Source organism: Mus musculus, chromosome 11, assembly GCF_000001635.26.
Source record: "Mus musculus strain C57BL/6J chromosome 11, GRCm38.p6 C57BL/6J".
NCBI lineage: Eukaryota > Metazoa > Chordata > Mammalia > Rodentia > Muridae > Mus > Mus musculus.
The window spans coordinates 9,534,682-9,553,498 of record NC_000077.6 but is presented as its reverse complement, the minus strand read 5'-3'; the positions used below and the strand labels follow the sequence as shown (position 1 = coordinate 9,553,498).

The 18,817-nt window shown below is 40.3% G+C and overlaps 1 protein-coding gene across 2 annotated transcripts in view; it reads right to left on the bottom strand.

Annotated features, from left to right (window-relative positions):
• The window catches only part of Abca13 (ATP-binding cassette, sub-family A (ABC1), member 13), a 492,930-nt gene that overhangs the window by 131,373 nt on the left and 342,740 nt on the right, over window positions 1-18,817 (bottom strand). For both annotated transcript variants that reach the window (NM_178259.3, XM_006514706.4), the window contains one exon: window positions 11,326-11,437. In NM_178259.3, coding sequence (NP_839990.2) covers window positions 11,326-11,437 — 112 coding nt within the window. The remainder of the gene's footprint in view (window positions 1-11,325; window positions 11,438-18,817) is intronic.

Genomic DNA, 18,817 nt, shown 5'->3' with positions numbered 1-18,817 from the left:
CACATCCTCACATACAAACATAGACAACCATAATATGAGGTATATTATATTAAATTCTAATACAAAGCCAATCAGATGAAAACATTATTTTATTTTAGAAATTTCTTCTGACATGGCAATTATTGCTGAATTCTGTTTCATGTTGTATGTCTTCAATTTCCTATATCACTCTGATGTTCCATCAATATTTTTGCTATATGTAAAATATCTGAGCTGGGTAGTGGTGGCACATGCTTTTAATTCCAGCACTTGGGAGGCAGAGGCAGGTAGATTTCTGAGTTCAAGGCCAGCCTGGTCTTCAGAGTGAGTTCCAGGACAGTCAAGGCTATACAGAGAAACCTTGTCTCAAAAAACAAATTATATATATATATATATATATATATATATGTATGCATGTATGTATCTGCATAACTGGTGTGCTGTGCTGGAATCCATGCTCACCCAAGTTTTCTTTCTTCCATGGATCCAATGGTCCTGTGATCTTCCACTGGCTAGTAGCTCAAATAGCTACCTGTGTGAACAATGTATCCACAATGTAACTTTTTAGCCACTTTCTTTAGGAGGATGTCCTCATTGACTGTGTCATGGATAACAGTATCTCTCAGTGCAGAGTTTGAGGTAAACCTCTTTTTCTGTCCATATCCTATAAACCATATTTTACTGTGTACTCTTTTGAGACTACAAGCAAAAAGCTGACAGTCAAACACTATGTCCCCCAAGATAGAGAAGTTCTATACCTTCTGGGTTCTGCTTCTCACAATCTCAAACCACAGAGACAACCCAACAATCCCACAGGAGGAATGTCTGAGGTGGTAGACTCATGGGGACCAAAAAACTTGAATACAGAGTAGTGAATCCCGTTCATGTACTCATGACTTTTGTGTATCTAGCCAATGCCTGACAGAGGCCTCCAAATGAGCTCTCAAATGACCTGCACAACAGAGAACCTGAGAAGAGTGGCCAGAGTGACAAAGACATTTGTAGCTACACTTGCTCCATTCAGCCAACTACTGGCAAAAGTATCCTCATGCAAGAAAGCTGACCCTAAACACCTTATCTGAAAAAGCCACATACAATGGCCACCTCACTTGGGTTAGAGATCTGCTGATTCTCCACCCTACCAATGTGAGTTATCAAACTATAACTTGGAAAGGAATCGAGTTGGGGCCTCTGGTCACAGGGATCCTTTATTACCAAGAAGGAAGTCACCACATCCACCTGGTGGCAATAAGACTGAACATGGCATTATGAGGGACAAAGAGCTCACTGTCCCCACTGTCAGCCATGCCCAGCAAGACACTGATCATCCATTACATGGCTGTGATGAAATTGAAGGTCACATCTGTATGTCAGTTTGCAGAACCCAATAGCCACATCTGCTCAGGGTCTTCTTACAGAGAATATCCTGATCTCATAGTCCTCTCTTATTGTGAACTAAGGGAGGAATTTTATTCCTAGATATTGGATGCATCTTATTCCATCAAGAGCAACAGTGGAAATATTATCATGTTTTTTTCATTGTTCCCAGGTTTATTTCATTTTTGCCTCATTACCTAGCATTCAATGTGTGCAGACCCATCTCTTTCCTTCCTAGAATCCTATTATGGTGTAATTCATCAATGGAATTCAGAATGAAAGTCACTGATAGGGAAGAAGAAAGAAAGAAAAATCATATAAAGTCATAATAAACCACAAATATTCAAAGCAATCTTGAACAGAAAGACCAGAGCTAAAAGCATCATGTTATTTGACTCCATAAAGCTATTATACACACACACACACACACACACACACACACACACACACACACACACACAAAGATGCCAAGAATAAAGTATGCAGGCTAGTGAGATGACTCAGCAGGTAATTGCCACCAAGCCCAGTGATCAGAGTTTGATTCCCAGGACCCACATGGTAGAAGGAAAGAACTGACTCCTCTAAGTTGTCCTTTGACCATATCTGCATCATAGCACATGTACCCACATTAGAAAACACCACGATAAACAAACAAACAACGTAATAAACAGTTATAAAACAGAAAAAAAAATACTCTGGGAGAAAAGCAATCTGTTTACTAAACAGAACTACAGAAATTGGGGATTCATATACAAAGGGAAAAAAAGAAACTATTTCTTTCTTTTTTTTATAGAAAACTATTTCTTCTTTTTCAGTTTTATTTTTTATTAGATATTTTCTTTATTTACATTTCAAATGCTATCCTGAAAGTTCCTTATACCCTCCCCCACACTGCTCCCCTACCCACCCACTCCCACTTCTTGGCCCTGGTGTTCCTCTGTATTGGGGCATATAAAGTTTGCAATACCAAGAGCCCTCTCTTCCCAGTGATGGCCGACCAGGTCATCTTCTGCTACATATGCAGCTAGAGACACTAACTCTGGGGGTACTGGTTAGTTCATATTGTTGTTCCATCTATAGGGTTGCAGACCCCTTCAGCTCCTTGGGTACTTTCTCTAGCTTCTCCATTGGGGGCCCTGTGTTCCATCCTATAGATGACTGTGAGCATCCACTTCTGTATTTTCCAGGCACTGGCATAGCCTCATATGAGACAGCTATACCAGGGTCCTTTCAGCAAAATCTTTCTGGCATATGCAATAGTGTCTGGGTTTGGTGGCTGATTATGGGATGGATTCCCAGGTGAGGTAGTCTGTGGATAGTTAATCCTTTCGTCTTAGCTCCAAACTATGTCTCTATAACTCCTTTCATGGGTATTTTGTTCCCTATTCTAAGGAGGAATGAAGTATCCACCCATTAGTCTTCCCTCTTCTTGATTTTCTTGTGTTTTGCAAATTGTATCTTGGGTATTCTAAGTTTCTGGGCTAATATCAAAAATTCAGGTGACAGAAGATGCTGGCGAGGATGTGGAGAAAGAAGAACACTCCTTCATTGCTGGTGGGATTGCAATCTTGTCCAACCACTCTGGAAGTCAGTCTGGCAGTTCCTCAGAAAATTGGACATAATACTACTGGAAGATCCAGCAATATCTCTCCTGGGCATATACCCAGAAGATGTTCCTACTGGTAATAAGAACACATGTTCCGCTATGTTCATAGCAGCCTTATTTATAATAGCCAGAATCTGAAAAGAACCCAGATGCCCCTCAACAGAGGAATGGATACAGAAAATGTGGTACATTTACACAATGGAGTACTACTCAGCTATTAAAAATAATGAATTTATGAAACTCTTAGACAAATGGATGTATCTGGAGAATATCATTGTTAGTGAGATAACCCAATCACAAAAGAAGACATTAGATATGCACTCAATGATAAGTGGATTTTAGAAAATTATTTCTAACCATATTCAAAGATCAATTCAGAAACCACTGAGACCTAAAACCATACAAGGTTTAGAGGATAGAGGTGGAAAGAGATGCTGTGCAACACTGCTCATACATAGGAAACAAGCAAGAATAGACAAACAGGATGGCATCAAATGAAAACACTTTCACAGAGGGGAAAATGGCCAACTGAGAGAAGACACAGCCTACAGAATGGGAGAAAACAATATTTCTAACCATACACTTGATGAACGGTGCATGCCAAGAATGTACAAATCTCTCAACAGCAAAAAGGAACCAATTACAATGGTTTAAAATTCAGTATTTCTTTAAAAAATATGTACTACCAATAACATATGAAATAAGAAATCATCAGAGAAATACAAATGAAAACCACGGGGGAGGTAAGGCTGACTCCAGTTAGCAGGACTATGAGGGTAGGTCAAAATGATGAATGATAAGCTTAAGTAAGAATATAGGACAAGGGGGCCGACACACTGTTGGTGAAGTGTAAGATAGGGCAGCAGTTCTGAAAAATAACATGGATGTTCCTTAAAAACTTGGCGGTAGAGCTGTCCTGTGACCCAGAAGTCCTTCTGCTGTCCATCAAAGGAACATCTGTTCTTTCACGTACACTTGCACTACTCACAGTAGACATGACATGGAATTAACCTAGGTGTCTGTCAACTGACAAATAGACAAAAAAAGATATGGTATTTTTATACCAAGTGCTGTTATTCAGGCAAAGAAAAAAAATGAAATATTGTCATTGGTTAGCAACATGAATGAATTGTTGAATATTATGTTAAATGAAATAAGAATAGATACAGAAATATACTACAAATTATCAGGCCACAAAGCTACAGATCAAAAAATAGATAATGGTAATCTACAGTTCTCACTGACACTTTGCTCAGCAAAATATCTCCAGGTGTTCATGATAATATTTAAGCATTGGCTGAAGTGGAGCTCTAGGTTGATTTTAGAAGCTATTACCTGAGGGCAAGAGAGATGAGCCATTAAGTCACTCTGATCGGTGGAAGGCACTCAGAGGAGCTCAGTCACGCCTGAGCCAGATCTTGGGAGCTGGGCAGAAATGTGCAATGTTGGGTTAAGGTGCTAGACAGTGAGGGAGGAACCCTGGCTTAGGGTTCCCAGGGGCCCTCAGCCACTGAACATAAAAGCCCAGAGATACTGGTCCACAAGAGAAGGTTTGGGAAAAAATAAGGTGAGATCTCAGGCTGGCAGTGGCAGAGGCACTGCTAGTTAGATGAATGGGCTTTATCCTGAACACAGATGAGAGGCAGCAAAATTTCTAATATGGACAAGAAGGACAATTTCAACATTTTAGAAACACTTTTTCCAACAAAATGTCAGCATCTTGATTGCATTTTGATTGTTGAATCAATACAAATGGAATTCTGAAAAGGGAGTGAGAATGAGAGCGAGGAGAGAGGGGGGGAGAAATGATTTGATTTCTGAAAAGAGGAGTCAGGAAGTAAAAGCACTTAGTAGACACACAGTATGTGGTAGAAGAGCTGTGCGGGGTGGCCTGAGAAGGGCACACAGGCTTGGATACTTTCATTGCTTCTCTTTTTTCATCACATGACCTAAGTGTAAGATAAACACCCAGGCAATGCTAGAAGAAACTACAAAAAACTGACCGAGTCACAGTCTATGAATACTTAATAGAGATAAATCATCATGCAAATAGAACTGTGACTTGATGTGCACATATGAGAAACAGCAAGGAATCCTGATGAGACCCTTGCTGAACCTTTGGCTGGAAAAGAACTCCAATGGACAGAGTGCGGGACCAGACGGGGGGTAGCCTGGAAGTCATCCCCTGACATTGTAGTGCACGTTTTGTAATCTCAGTACTTGGGAGATAGAGGCAGAAGGATTAGGAGTTTGAGATTATCCTCCTCAGAGGGTAGGTTGGTTGGAAGGACAACCTGGACTGCATAAGATAAGATCTTGTTTCAAAATTAAAAAAAAAAAATATATATATATATATATTAAGGCCAAAAATTAAAGGAAATAGTAAGGGTATCACATGAAGACATCTACAGTTTCAGTACTTGTGAGACTGAGGCAGGAAGATGATAAGCTCCATCTACCTTTTATAGTAAGGCACTATCTCAAAAGAAACAATATGAATTAAGGAGAATAGCACATCCAGGAGGATGCTTTCCAGGGTTAATCTCAGACACACCCAGAGAGCCCCCATGGTAGGCTGCCCATGGGAGAAATATCTGGATAAACACCTTTGGTACCTAGGGCCTGCTGAGTAGAAATAAAAAGACAGATAACATGTACCTGTGGAGTTACAGGGATAAAATGGGAAAAGATTTGCTGAAAAGGACAGATTCCAAGTTTAGTGTCAACTAACATGTAGTTTCCCTTAGGATTCTGACAAATGCCTCTGATGACAAATGTGATTAAGCTGCCAACATGAACATAAAAGGAAACAAGGATGGGAATTAACTCTCACTGCACAGTCCTGTCATCTTTATGAAGCCCCAAATCCCCATACCAGACTCCAGGTAGCACCTGAAAAGCTCTACTTCTTAGCACCCCAACATGTCCCGGAACCTGTTACATTAGGGCGGATGAATTCCTATTGAACTAACACAGAGAAAGAAATAGTCCATCGTGGAAATTGACTTTGGAAACCACAGCTGCTTTGCCTTGGCTAACACCCACCTTTTCCAGCACTGACTCTATGGAAATTCACTAGAAGATTCAAACTGTATTACAGTGAGATTCACAGTTCAAATAAGGGACTCAGAAATGCTGTGAGCTCACTAAGATGAGAGAAGAGACCACCATAGGTCCTGACATGCCAGCCTCCTTACAAGTAGACAGGCTGGGACTCAAATAGTTCCTTCATATCTAAGACAAGATTGTCCATACCTGCCTGCCAGCACAACTGTCAGAGGACTAATCTTGAGTACACAGCGTTGTCTGTATATTTCATAGTCATGTGTTTGGCTTCTGTTGTCTGGAGGCTCCTGCATCCTGTGTTATATAGCTGCTGGGGCCAAAGCTGAAGACAAGACTCATCTTCTGCCATCACCCTCCTCTCCTGGCTAAGCTTTGCTCTCATTATAATATTAAACTCATAGATCCAGCTCGGTCCAATTCCCACATGAATGGGCAAGAGGAAAAGGATGTGATAGAATATTTTTGCTCAGAGCTTTGCTAGTGGGAGTTCTTAATCAATATTTTAATAACAACCCACAATGCACCCTCCCGCGGTGTTGTCTTCTGTGTTCCCAATTTATTGCACAAAACTTCCTTTCCAGCGGCGAGTGCATAAACAAGTCAAAAATTGAAACTCTGACACAAAGCAAACAAATAAAATATCTTTAAAGAAATTTCCAATAACAGAGAATAAATGTGTTTTTTCAAGTTGAACACAGCTTCTCCACAAACAAATGAAGAGCCCACTGCTTTAAGTAGATGCTTCTGAGATGAGCATCATCAGGATGTCTGGCTATCTGACAAGGTTTACAGACAGGATCGATGGATGACTATGGTCCAGGCAGCAAGGCTCTGGTACTCTCTACTCTAATCACCTCCAAGTCCTTGCCAATTAGGTGCAGACTCAGTATATAACAATACCCCTTAGCACATTCACTCCTCCAAAGCAACGCTGACTCTGCTCTCCAAGGCCCAATACTGCTCCCTGCACAAGTGCATCAGAGGCTCTGCCACATTTCCTTTTCTTCTCTCCTGAACTTCCCCAGTACCTCCCATGAGGCGGTATGCCCCCTCCTTAGTATTTGTGAATATAACAACTCACCATTCAATCAATTGTCTACTTATCCCTTGCCCTTCACCATACCTGAATAATAATAAAATCAATGTTTTAAGAAATCATGGAGTATTCTGTTCAAAATTAAGCATTTGTAATAACTAGTAAGGCATGGTAGCATAGGTCTCCAATACCTCTAACTGGTAAGAGAAGATAGGATTGTGAATTTGAGGCCAAGTTGTGATATATGGAAAGACCTTATCTCAAATAAAGATAGATGGGGAAGAATGACACCACCACCCCTTGTATATTAGTTCTATGTCACTCAATTACTTGGGGTGGGTACTTGTGGTTCCCACATCTTTCCTATTTCCTGGTAACAGACTTGTCTAATTCTCCTCCAAGCCACACTCACCTGAGATTTACCAAGAATCTCACTGCTGCTTCCTCTAACACCTTAGCTGTGATATGTCCTCTACATGTAGCTTGCAGTTTTCTGCCCCTGGCATCTGACAGCCCATAGTCCCCTTTGTGACTTTAGTAGGCCATATCCACTGCTTTCTGACTTTTTCTAGAACCTTTCGTTATCAGAATCTCATGCATAGAACATCTAGATTAACATGACACAGAGACCAGACTCTCAGGCAGTTAACAGGCAGTATAGAATAGACAGACCTCTTACAGTCCTGGGTGCACTGCTCTTTCCAGTTCACAAGAACGTACTTGGGACTGAGCTACCAGTTCTCCAAAACAGTGACACGGTATTCCAAGAGTAGTTGGGACAAAGCCAAACAAAGGTTGCATGCAATCCCTTACTTTTTCTTGATTGGGTATTTGGTTTCTGTCAATCTTTGACTTCCATACCTCCCAGGAAGGTGTTTTAGTCCATTTCCTGTTTTTCCTGTAATATATCCCTGGGGGAGCCATGTCCTGAAGTTTTTCTACTCTGACATCTTGCTGATAACTGAGACTACTTTCTTTGCTCTAAAACAGTTTATCACTGCAGGTGCTGCAGTGGTAAAGAAGTTCCCAGAGCCAGAGCCTAAACCATTTGTTACAATTTGTTGCCAGTGAACCTTAGGTAGTGGTGGTCAGTCTGCTCCTCCAATCGCTCCCAAAGCCAAGGAGAGGCTCCATGTGATGTTAGTCTGTGTGATGTGTGCATGAGGTTCTGGTAACGAAGATGCTCAAATGTCTGACCAGAACAAGCAAGAAAGCAGGGCCTGTAGCCTGTTAGAGTCACAAGGGGAAACTGTAGGCTGGCAGACACAAAAGACAGAAAACTGCAGACTGTAGAGAGCATATCAAAGCTAAGACTCTAGAAGAAGTAACAGTGAGACTCTTGGTAAAAATGAAATTTCCATTTTTAATATAGAAACCTAGAACATAGAGTGGAGAATGTCTAATATAAACAGGAAAGGAGTGGATAAGAAGTGGGAGGAACAACAGTTAGTGTCCCTTCAGGACACCAGCCATGGACAACACAGCAGTCTGGTGCCCTGGCTGAATGAGAAAGCTGAGGTTGCTCATCTGGCTACCTCTACTTGTCACTTGTAAGGTTGCAAGGCTGCTCTGATCTCTTCTCTCCAGTGTTCTGAACCCTACTGCATATTTCCCCCTACTCACTCCACATCAGTCCGTCAGAACACATGGGCCTTCTCTGCAGTACCTTTTCTCCTGACATTTCTCAAAGGGCTATCAGTTCTGACTTCAGTCATTCAACCTCAGAAGCCCAAATTTCTATTTTCATTCTTAAATACTTTCCTGTCCCTGTCCCCAGTGCCCCAAAGTTTCTCCCATCTGTTTGAACTTTAGCATGCTCTCTTCTCTAGCTTCATCCTGATCTTGCCTAAGTGCCTTTACTTTGTGAGAGGTACATTTCTCTCATTCTTTCTCTCCTATTCGTTTCACGACACTACTCTTATCCTTGACATTGGGAAAAACCATCAATTGGCTGACTAAAAAATTCTTTTCTCCTGGCAGTATCAGTCAAGGTCAAGTAGAATTTGGCTACAAAGAAAAAAAAATCCTTTCAGAGAGAAGACCAAACTCTCCTGACTCAACTTCATGATAAGGTCAAACTGAAGTCCTTGAAATCTGAAGCACACCAGAATTTGGCCTGTTGTCCTGACTTCTAGAATGCCCAGTTGACCTCAAAGTATTACTTATCACTCAAGGGCCACTATGATACTCCTTGATGGAGACTGTCCAAAGAAAGGCTTTCTCAATGGAACATGAGAGAAAAGTGAAGATGGTGAAGATGGCTTTTAGTGAGAACAAGAGGTCACCATGCCCCAGAGCCAAACTAGCTCAGTACCTGCCTCATAGATGATTATAAGGAATATCAGTTTTCTAACCAATAAAATGGGTATATAGTGCCTATCTTTTATTTTCATTTTAGTTTTGAAATTATACTTTAGTCACAGTATTTTCCCTCCCTTTCTTCTCTCTAAATCCTCCCATATACCCCAACTCTTGCCTTCAAACTCATGCTCTCTCTTCTCATTTTTAGTATATGCATATATTCTTATGTATACACTCAATATATTCCTAAACATAATCAGTTCACTTTATATAAGACAGCTTGTTGATATGTTTGCAGATCTGACCATTTGACAATGGACAGCCGATCAGTGTACCCTTCCCTGGAAAAGGCTATATCTCCAGGTCACAGCTTTCCTCAGTTGCCTATCGTTTATGAAGGGCTGAAGCCTCGCAGGGTTTTCCCAATGTTTAGGGACATTTCAGCATATCCACTGGTGTCTTCTTTCCTCAGATAACTTTTGTGCAGTCATTTTGATAAGACTTTACCAACTTTCTCATCAAGGAAACTTCTCTCTGAAACAGATGGAGACCACTACAGAAACCCACAATCGATCAAAACCATAAAGTTGTGGAACCTAGTCTCAATTGGGTACATCTATAAAACATTATCTTACAAATTCTGACATGAAAATTAAAAAGAAACCATAGATGCTAAATCGTAATGGAGTTCCTGACATAGTTTAGACCCTTAATTAAAGTCATTTTTCTGTTCCTACTCTGAAGGATTGTATAACTCTTTTGTACTTCTCTTAACCATACACATTTTAATATTTGATATTATCCATTATTATTAGATATCATCAGAGTGACAAAACTAATTCACCTTATTTTAAAAGGTTTTAGCAGGCTGGAGATATGGGCAAAGGTAGAATACTTGCCATTTGTGTGCACAAGGAAACCACAAAAATCCAGTAAAAGTAAAAAGATAGAGGTTCAAAGAGATGGCTCAGTGATTTAGAGTATTTGTTTCTCTTACAGAGGACCTGGGTTTGAGTTCCAGTACTGACACAATGGGTCACAACCATTGGCAACTGCAGTACCATCAAGGAGATCCAATGCCTTCTTTTGTCCTCCTGGAGGACAAGGCATGCACTTGGCACATAGATATACATGTAAGTGAAGCACCCATATATATGAAAGAAAAGAAACCCAGGAAAATTAGGAGGCAGATATTAAAAGGAAGCAAAGGGAACTCCTTAGAGTAGCTGCTCAGCACTGCCCTCCATGAGGACTGATGCTTCAACAAGCACAAGCTAAACAAACCGTGACAGCTGTGGCCTGCTGCTCCTAAGGCTTCTGGATTGTTGTTGTTGTTGTTGTTGTTGTTTTCATAGTGGTACTTAATCAACTTGATAAATTATGGCTTATCTACTCAGCTTAAGATGATAGAGACCTCTAAACCAAGAAAACAACTCTGGATTCTAGAAATGGACCTGAGCCATTCTCCAAAATGAGAAGCATAGGTAATCAGTCAGTGGTTGACGCAAGTGATTGATGAGACAAGAGGCCAACATAAATCAAATTACAATCTTCACTTCCCCGATGATCACACATTAGGGAAATCTTTATTCTCTACTACAGTGTTCCATACAGTTGTGTCCTTAAATTTTTAATTTACTTTTGTTTCTAGATGGTATTAAACTGTAGAACAATTTTTGAAATAAACTCTCAGAACACCTTTTGTTTCACAGACAAGGTCACGGATTCAAGAAGGTTGAACATTTCATGTAAGAGGTAGAGGGAATCCAGAACTTGGTGCATTTTTATGCATGCAGTGCTGGTAGGGAACTGTTCGACATTCTTCCTATCATTCATTATTAATTCATAATTAATTAAAAGTAAAAATTTTAATGTTAAAAAATAAAAGTAAAACTTCTATTTTTAAAAATACTGTTATATTGAAAGTAGTCCATTTATACTTATAAATAAATAACATTACCATATTGTCTCCAGTCTACAGCATTGGCAGGTAAGTGATGCCACAAGATCAGGTTGTTGAGATGATTCAGGTAGGAGGGTAGAGAATGGAAACCCTTCTGGTTGTACCACACCTGAAATAAAAAAAAAATGATGGATTTCATGAAAATGGTTCTTAAGTCTGTTCTTGGGCTAGAATACATTTGTTATAAGCTTCCATAGCACCTGAAGGCAGGATTCAGAGAAATGTTCCCTCATGGCTGACAGTGACAGCCAATTCCAGTCTGCTAATTTTATATTTATCTCAAGCATATAATTTACAGCTAAAAATAGATTAATTTTCCCCAGAACAAATGCGAATGTAGCTTTATAATTACAGTCTCACAGGATTTGGGACTGAAGCCCATTATATATTTTTTTTCTCAGTTGGTAAGCTAATGAAATTTGACCTGCAAATTAAAGGCGTGGAAGATGATCAGAAAAAATGATTACTTTCAATTTAATAACTGCACATGGAACATTTTTTCTCAAAATAAATTGAATTGAACATTTGCTGAGCATGGAGAATAAACCTATGCCCCTCTTGAAATGAGCAAGGTGAAGGAGAAGAGAGAGACAATATAGTAAGGACCAGATGCTAAATATCATAAAAAAATGCTAATCGAACCACTGTTCCCCATTCTTCAAAATATAAAGATTTTAATAAAAACTGATACATGTATGGTAAGGATCTAAAGCTGGTATCGTCAAGAAATTCAAGATTGGGTCGTAATTCAACTGTGGTGGAGAACACAGTTCTAGCAATACTGCTTTTCAATAGATAATCTATACTGACGAATAAAAACTATTCCACACAATCTTAGTGCTTGGAGAAGCCTCCTTGAGTTTGCACACAAGCCTATTCTAAGTGAGAGCCTTGCCTCAAGCCACTTGTCCTCCACCTTTCTGTGACTATATTTAACAGCTAAGTAATAAAGTGGGATACATATGAAATAAAACAGAAACCTACCGCACAAGTCAATGTTCTACAATTCTTTTACTTCAGTAGACATCCACCCCATCTTTCACACAGCTAACTCCTTTTTCCAACTGCTTATTTACTTCATAAAGTTATCTCTTAAATTGTAAGAAAAAAGGGGCCATCCAAAAACCTACTAAACACCGAAGACGTGATATTCATTCTGTGCATGTTTGAACTCTGCCTAAGTACAGTAGCACACACAGCACAGGCAAACTCTACTCCAAGATATTGCATATTTTAGAGCTATGATCCTGCAATACAGATTGAAGCCTGAGATCTGGGATGGAGTAAGCACTAAGCTAAAGGAGTCTGGATTATATCTCAGAAGTCTGTCTAACTCTTTTGCCTAGCAAGTATTTCCTTCACAGTTCTGTACTGTGACATACATACACACGCACACGCATATGCACACACACACTCAATAACAATTGTGCACACAGGCAATAGTCATTTTATATTCCCAGGAAACTTAAGGTTCCTTTAAAGTCAGTACACAATCTCATTCTTTACCATGACACAGTTTCATTAAGAGTTTAACAACTGATTTGCGTTTCTCTGATGATTAATTTAGGTCCTTCTCAGCCATTCAGTATTCCTCACTTGAGAATTCTGAGTGTCCTTTCACTTAGACCATAGATGTTCAGTACTGAGAGTTCTTCCTGGTAGATTTTCCTTTGATGAGTATGAAGTGTCCTTCCTTCTGTTTTTTGATGACTTTTGGTTGAAAGTCCATTTTATCTGATATTAGAATGACTACTCCTGCTTGTTTTTTAGGACCATTTACTTGGAAAGTTGTTTTCTGGCTTTTCTAGCCTGAGGTAATGTTTGTCTTTGACACTGAGGTGTGTTTCCTATTTGCAGCAAAATGCTGGGCCCTGTTTGTGTATCCATTCTGTTAGTCTGAGATTCTACCTCACATCAGTCAGAATGGCTAAGATAAAAAACTCAGGTGACAGCAGATGTTGGCAAGGATGTGGAAAAAGAGGAACACTCCATTGCTATTGGGATTTCAAGTTGGTACAACCACTCTAGAAATCAGTTTGGCAGTTCCTCAGAAAATTGGACATAGTACTACATGAGGACCCAGCAATACCACTCCTGGGTATATACCCAGAAGATGCTCCAACATGTAATAAGGACACATGCTCAACTACGTTCATAGCAGCCTTATTTCTAATAGCTAGAAGCTATAAAGAACCCAGATGTCCCTCAGTGGAGGAATGGATACAGAAAATGTGGTACATTTGCACAGTGGAGTACTACTCAGTTATTACAATGAGTTTATGAAATTCTTAGGCAAATGGATGGAACTAGAAAATATCATCCTGAACGAGGTAACCCAATCACCAAAGAGCACACATGGTATGTACTCAATGAAAAGTGAATATTAGCCCAGAAGCTCAGAACACCCAAGATACAATTCATAGACCACATGAAACTCAAGAAGGAAGACCAAGTGTGGATACTTCAGTCCTTCTTAGAAAGGGGAACAAAATACCCATGGGAGGCATTTCAGAGACAACATTTATAGCAGAGACTGAAGGAAATATCATCCAGAGACTGCCCCATCTGGGGATCCATCCCATTTACAATCACCAATCCCAGACACTATTGTGGATGCCAGCAAGTGCTTGCTGACAAGAGCCTGATATAGCTGTCTCCTGAGGGGATCTACCAGTGCCTGACAAATACAGAGGTGGATGCTCTCAGTCAACCATTGGACTGAGAACAGGGTCCCCACTGGAGTAATTAGAGAAAGGACCCAAGGAGCTGAAGGGGTTTGCAGCCCCATAGGAGGAACAACAATATGTACTAACCAGCACCCCCCCCCCGCCAGAGCTCCCAGGGACTAAACCACCAACCAAAGAGTACACATGGTGGGACTCATGGCTCCACCTGCATATGTAGCAGAGGATGGCCTAGTAAGTCATCTATGCAAGGAGAGGCCCTTTGGTCCTGTGAAGGCTCTATGCCCCAGTGCTGGGGAATGCTAGGGCCAGGAAGTAGGAGTGGGTGGGGTAGTGAGGAGGAGGAGGGGATAAAAGGTTTTCAGAGGGGAAACCAGGAAAGGGGATAACATGTGAAATGTAAATAAAGAAATTATCTAATAAAAATGTTGCAATACAAAAAAAAATAAGAAAATACAAGAGATAAAAAGTAAAATAATTATGGCTAGCAAAAAAAGAAAGAAGAGTTTAACAAACGAGAAGGAAAAAGAGAAAGAGAAGAAGAAATAATGTAGTCATTACTCTAGATCAGGAATTTTAAATTTTTTATTTTGTTTTGCCTGTTTTGTTTTGTTTTCCCTGTATATGTTTTAGATTTACAATATCTTAGAAGACTGATAACAGCAAGTTAGTGGTAGAAGGAGGATAAAAGCACTGGAGAGTAAGATGCCTCTGCTACCTGCTATGCCTTAACTATCTGGGCTCTGGGGTTGCCATTCTAGGACACACTAGGCACCCCCATTTCTCAACAGCCCAATTTCTTGCTCCTTTGTCATGAGACTCTGTGCTTGAACACTTGCTTTGAACCACAAAATGAGACAATAGAAGAGATTTGAAAAGAACAGAGATGCATGCACATCCTTCCCAAGCTCTGATGTTACCCAGGGGACCTGGCTGGGCTGACCTACTGGAAGATAAAACACAAAGTAGAGATGAGCTCAGATTTCATGCATGCATACACTGCAGTGCATTCTTAGCATTCATGTGGCCTGAACATTCCTTCGGAATGAAAGTCAGGTGCTGTTTCCTTCCAGAAAATGAGACCTGTTACCAGTTCTTTATTTCTATTTCACTCCTCAGTGGCTGATCTAAATATCTGCTTTGCATTGCTTCTGATTAGTGTTCACTTCCTTATAGAAGAAATTGTGCAGAGATAATCCTCTCAGGTTACCCTGCTGACTCTCATACCGGACACAGATGTACCATAGTGGTCACTCATCATTCACAACACGACCCCCTATAGCCTGTGTCAGCCTCCTTTAAATTCACAAATTAAGAAAATATATATATATTACAGAAGTAATATATTATATATATAATATATAAATATATATACAGAAGTAATAAAGACACTGATCCATATGTGTGTTTGTCTATCTCCATAACCTCTCTTGTTCCACTCTTCTGAGTATGTGGCTTTGGGGTATGCAATACATTTCTCAAGGCCAGCAAGTAATAAAGCAACTATTTTCATTTCAAGTTCCCCCACTCATATGAAGGATATTTTCCTTCCTTAAATATTCTAAATTAAATTATCCATCTTCCTCCTATCAGAAGCCAACAGCCAGTTAACTACACACATCCTCATTCCTTCCCACAGTGAGCCCAGTGAAGATGACAGCAGCAGAACTTTACAGACTCTGAGTTGAATAAATGTCTTTTGTTCAGGCCATTGATGTTTAGAAACTTTAGCATTGAGTATTTATATGGGTCCAGATAACTGACATAGCAATTAACACCGGCAGAAGGTGAGACTGTCACAGAAACTGAAAATACAGGCACCACTTTAGGAGTAGCACTGTGGTCACAAGAGAAGCTTGTAGGAATTTGAAAATAGGAGGAGAAAGGTGCAGAAGTGCTTGGAAAAGTGGCAAGATAGTCTCTGTGGACCACTGATAAATGTGTGTCCTTATTACAGAGAGGTGTACATTTGTCAAAAGTGTCACCTATGGTATCTCTGAAGACAAAGTACAGAAACTGCCCAGCAGACCTGTGTTGGAGGTTTCTAAGCAAGATGCTGAGAGTTTCTTATTTCAGAGCAAGTGTTTAGCTAAGTGGCCCTCTCAAAGGGACAGAAGGACCTCGCACTTCAAGGTAGACATTGCTCCCTGGCAGTCTGACACTCCCCAGATCCCAGTAATTAAGTGTAAGAATTCACTAAGTGCTTGTCTCAACAAGAACCACAGGCTCAGCAGCTTGTGGACCTTAATTACCTCAACAAAGAGCCTAGATGCTGCACAGTGAGCTGCACCAGGCAGTCAACACCTGACTGAACCGAATGCCCACTGCAAGAGGGTGTATGACCGAGCTTTCTGTGGGCCAGCTGAGACCCTGCTCAGTGACCATTTTTACATGTCCTCCTCACACGGGGCTCAGAAGGAAGATGACAGATGGTTGTCCGAGAACAGAGTTGCAGACCTTTGCAAATGATGGACTGGGAATCACTCCCAGGAGCCAGAGTCAAGGCCAAGCACAGAAGCACCTTCACAGCCAGAATGCCAAATGACATCACGAAGTGCAGCCCACTGCGTCCAGCCCTGCAGTCACAGACTGAATGCCTCTGGACTGAGGAGGCTACTGATGACTTGTGGCTACTTCAAATACTTGTATTGTTTTATTTTGCAATAAAGAATTGGGTGAGTGAGCTTCCAGGAATAGAATTTAAAATGCTCTTAGGTTCCTCTTTCAATTTTTTTAAATTTTTTTATTGAGTGATCTTCATTTGAGAGGGCCTTTGTTAATTTTTTAAATCAAATAAATTTTAAGACGATCTTAAAATTTTCACTAAGGATTTTACAGCATTCAAATGAAGTGTTTCTTTTCTTCCAAAGAATTATTTCCTAAAACAATACTGTGCTCTAGAAATAGTTATGCAATTGCTTTCCCTGTTGGCCCAAAAGTCAGAAAGTGAGATAGTTTAGTAAAGGAAGTAAGAATACATTCTGTTACCTCCAATTCTTTTTCTCAGGAATCACAGGTAATGACGCCTAAGAAAAGGAACTGAGAACAGAAAGAATAGAAAGTCAGTCTACATGTACTCACCTCTGTAAAAGTGTAGGCAGGAGGAAATGTTTTATACACACACACACAGAGGCATATGCATTTACATATACACACAGGTATGACACATGTGTTTGGCCCCTTTTTTGAAATGCATATGCTGGAAAGTAAATTTAGACTAAATAAAATATACACTCAAAGTGTCAGTGAGGCTGTCACAGAGAGGTCCCTGGGAGGCATTCCATATGCCCTGAATTAGGTACTAAATCATCTTCATATCCAAATTTTTACTTTTCCATCAAAAGGACAAAGAAATCATCCTTTGTATCTTAAACACAGCTAGAAAGCTGAAGGAAAAGCTGCTGCTGAAAAAAAATGAAATCATTGACCGGACAGCAGCCACCTCTGGGCTCTGATAACACAGCCAGCCCTTCGTTCCTCTCACAATATCAGATTTCTTGACTTTCTAGAAAGAAGTACATTGCATGAAGGGTTGATAGAGCTCATTCAATTGCCTGTAAAGAGCACGTCAGGCAGCAAAAATCTCCAGAAATCACCACCAGTGCAGAAGACCCATACGGACCAACAGAAACAGGAGTCAGAACAACACACAAGCCACTTCTACCTGACCTCTGGGCAAGAGGCTTATGCTCCAGACATCCAAAAGCAAGGGCACAGACATCTAATAGCAACAAGGAGTGTCTAGAGTTGGATAGAAAAGTCAAGTCACTGTTACAAACCTCAACAGGACCCTTCTACAAATTAGTCATATTTTAACTGTATCTATATAATACCTTTCAATACAAGCCAGTAAATCCATTTAAATTATTTCCCTTTAAATTCTAGATGCTGGGATTCTCCTGTTGAGATATAAATCTGTACAAACATTGATTTTAAAAAGAAAAGATATTTGAAGCGCCCTCAGCTGAAGGAGGGGTTTCTGCAGTTCATACTATGATTCTCTTCAGGGATTAGACTGTAAAGTACAGCTACTGAGACTTTCTCTGGGAATTTTCATGAAATGCCTGTGGGGCACCCAAATAACCGCCAGTCACAGTTGCTTATGTGGATTAGCCTCTCCATTTCCAGAGGCGCACAAACACCCCTGCTTCCCTGTAAGGAGTGTGAGTCCTGGGCACACAAGGGTTACAGAGCTTCTGTGGTGAGTTTATTGAGCAGATGGGAAACCTACACAGGAAAGAAACGACTTGGTCATCTTTCCACTCACTCCTTCAGGATGGATTTAGCTTTCTTCCCTAATTTATTGTCTCCTATTTCCCTCTCACATGCCTTACTCCTTCCCTAATCACAGCAACTAGAAGCTTTGATCCTTCCATTTTTGCCCATTTTAAACATATGTTGACTATTTCCTTGTAAGGGTTGGGGCAAATTGTGTAACACTTATGTATTCCCACTATGGGATTTTATCCAATTCTCACTTCCTCCCAATGAGGAACCTCCTGCCTTCTTCCTGAAATTCTAATGGGACTATGTCTAACTACTAGGGTACACTTGTTAGGACATAGAAACCCAGAGCCTCTAAGATTCCTCCTGGTTTACTCCTCTTTGCCTTTTATCGAGTTGGCATGCACACAACCTTTTGAAAGATGAGGAGTTCAACTCCAGGCACAGGAGAATTCTTAGACAATCATAGACAGTGATTGTGGTTCCCTTCCTGGGGATGAAATCCTATCTAAAAAAAAAAGTACTGATCTGTTTGTTGTACTTCTATACTTTCTAAAATAATCAACTCTTTTCTTCTCTCA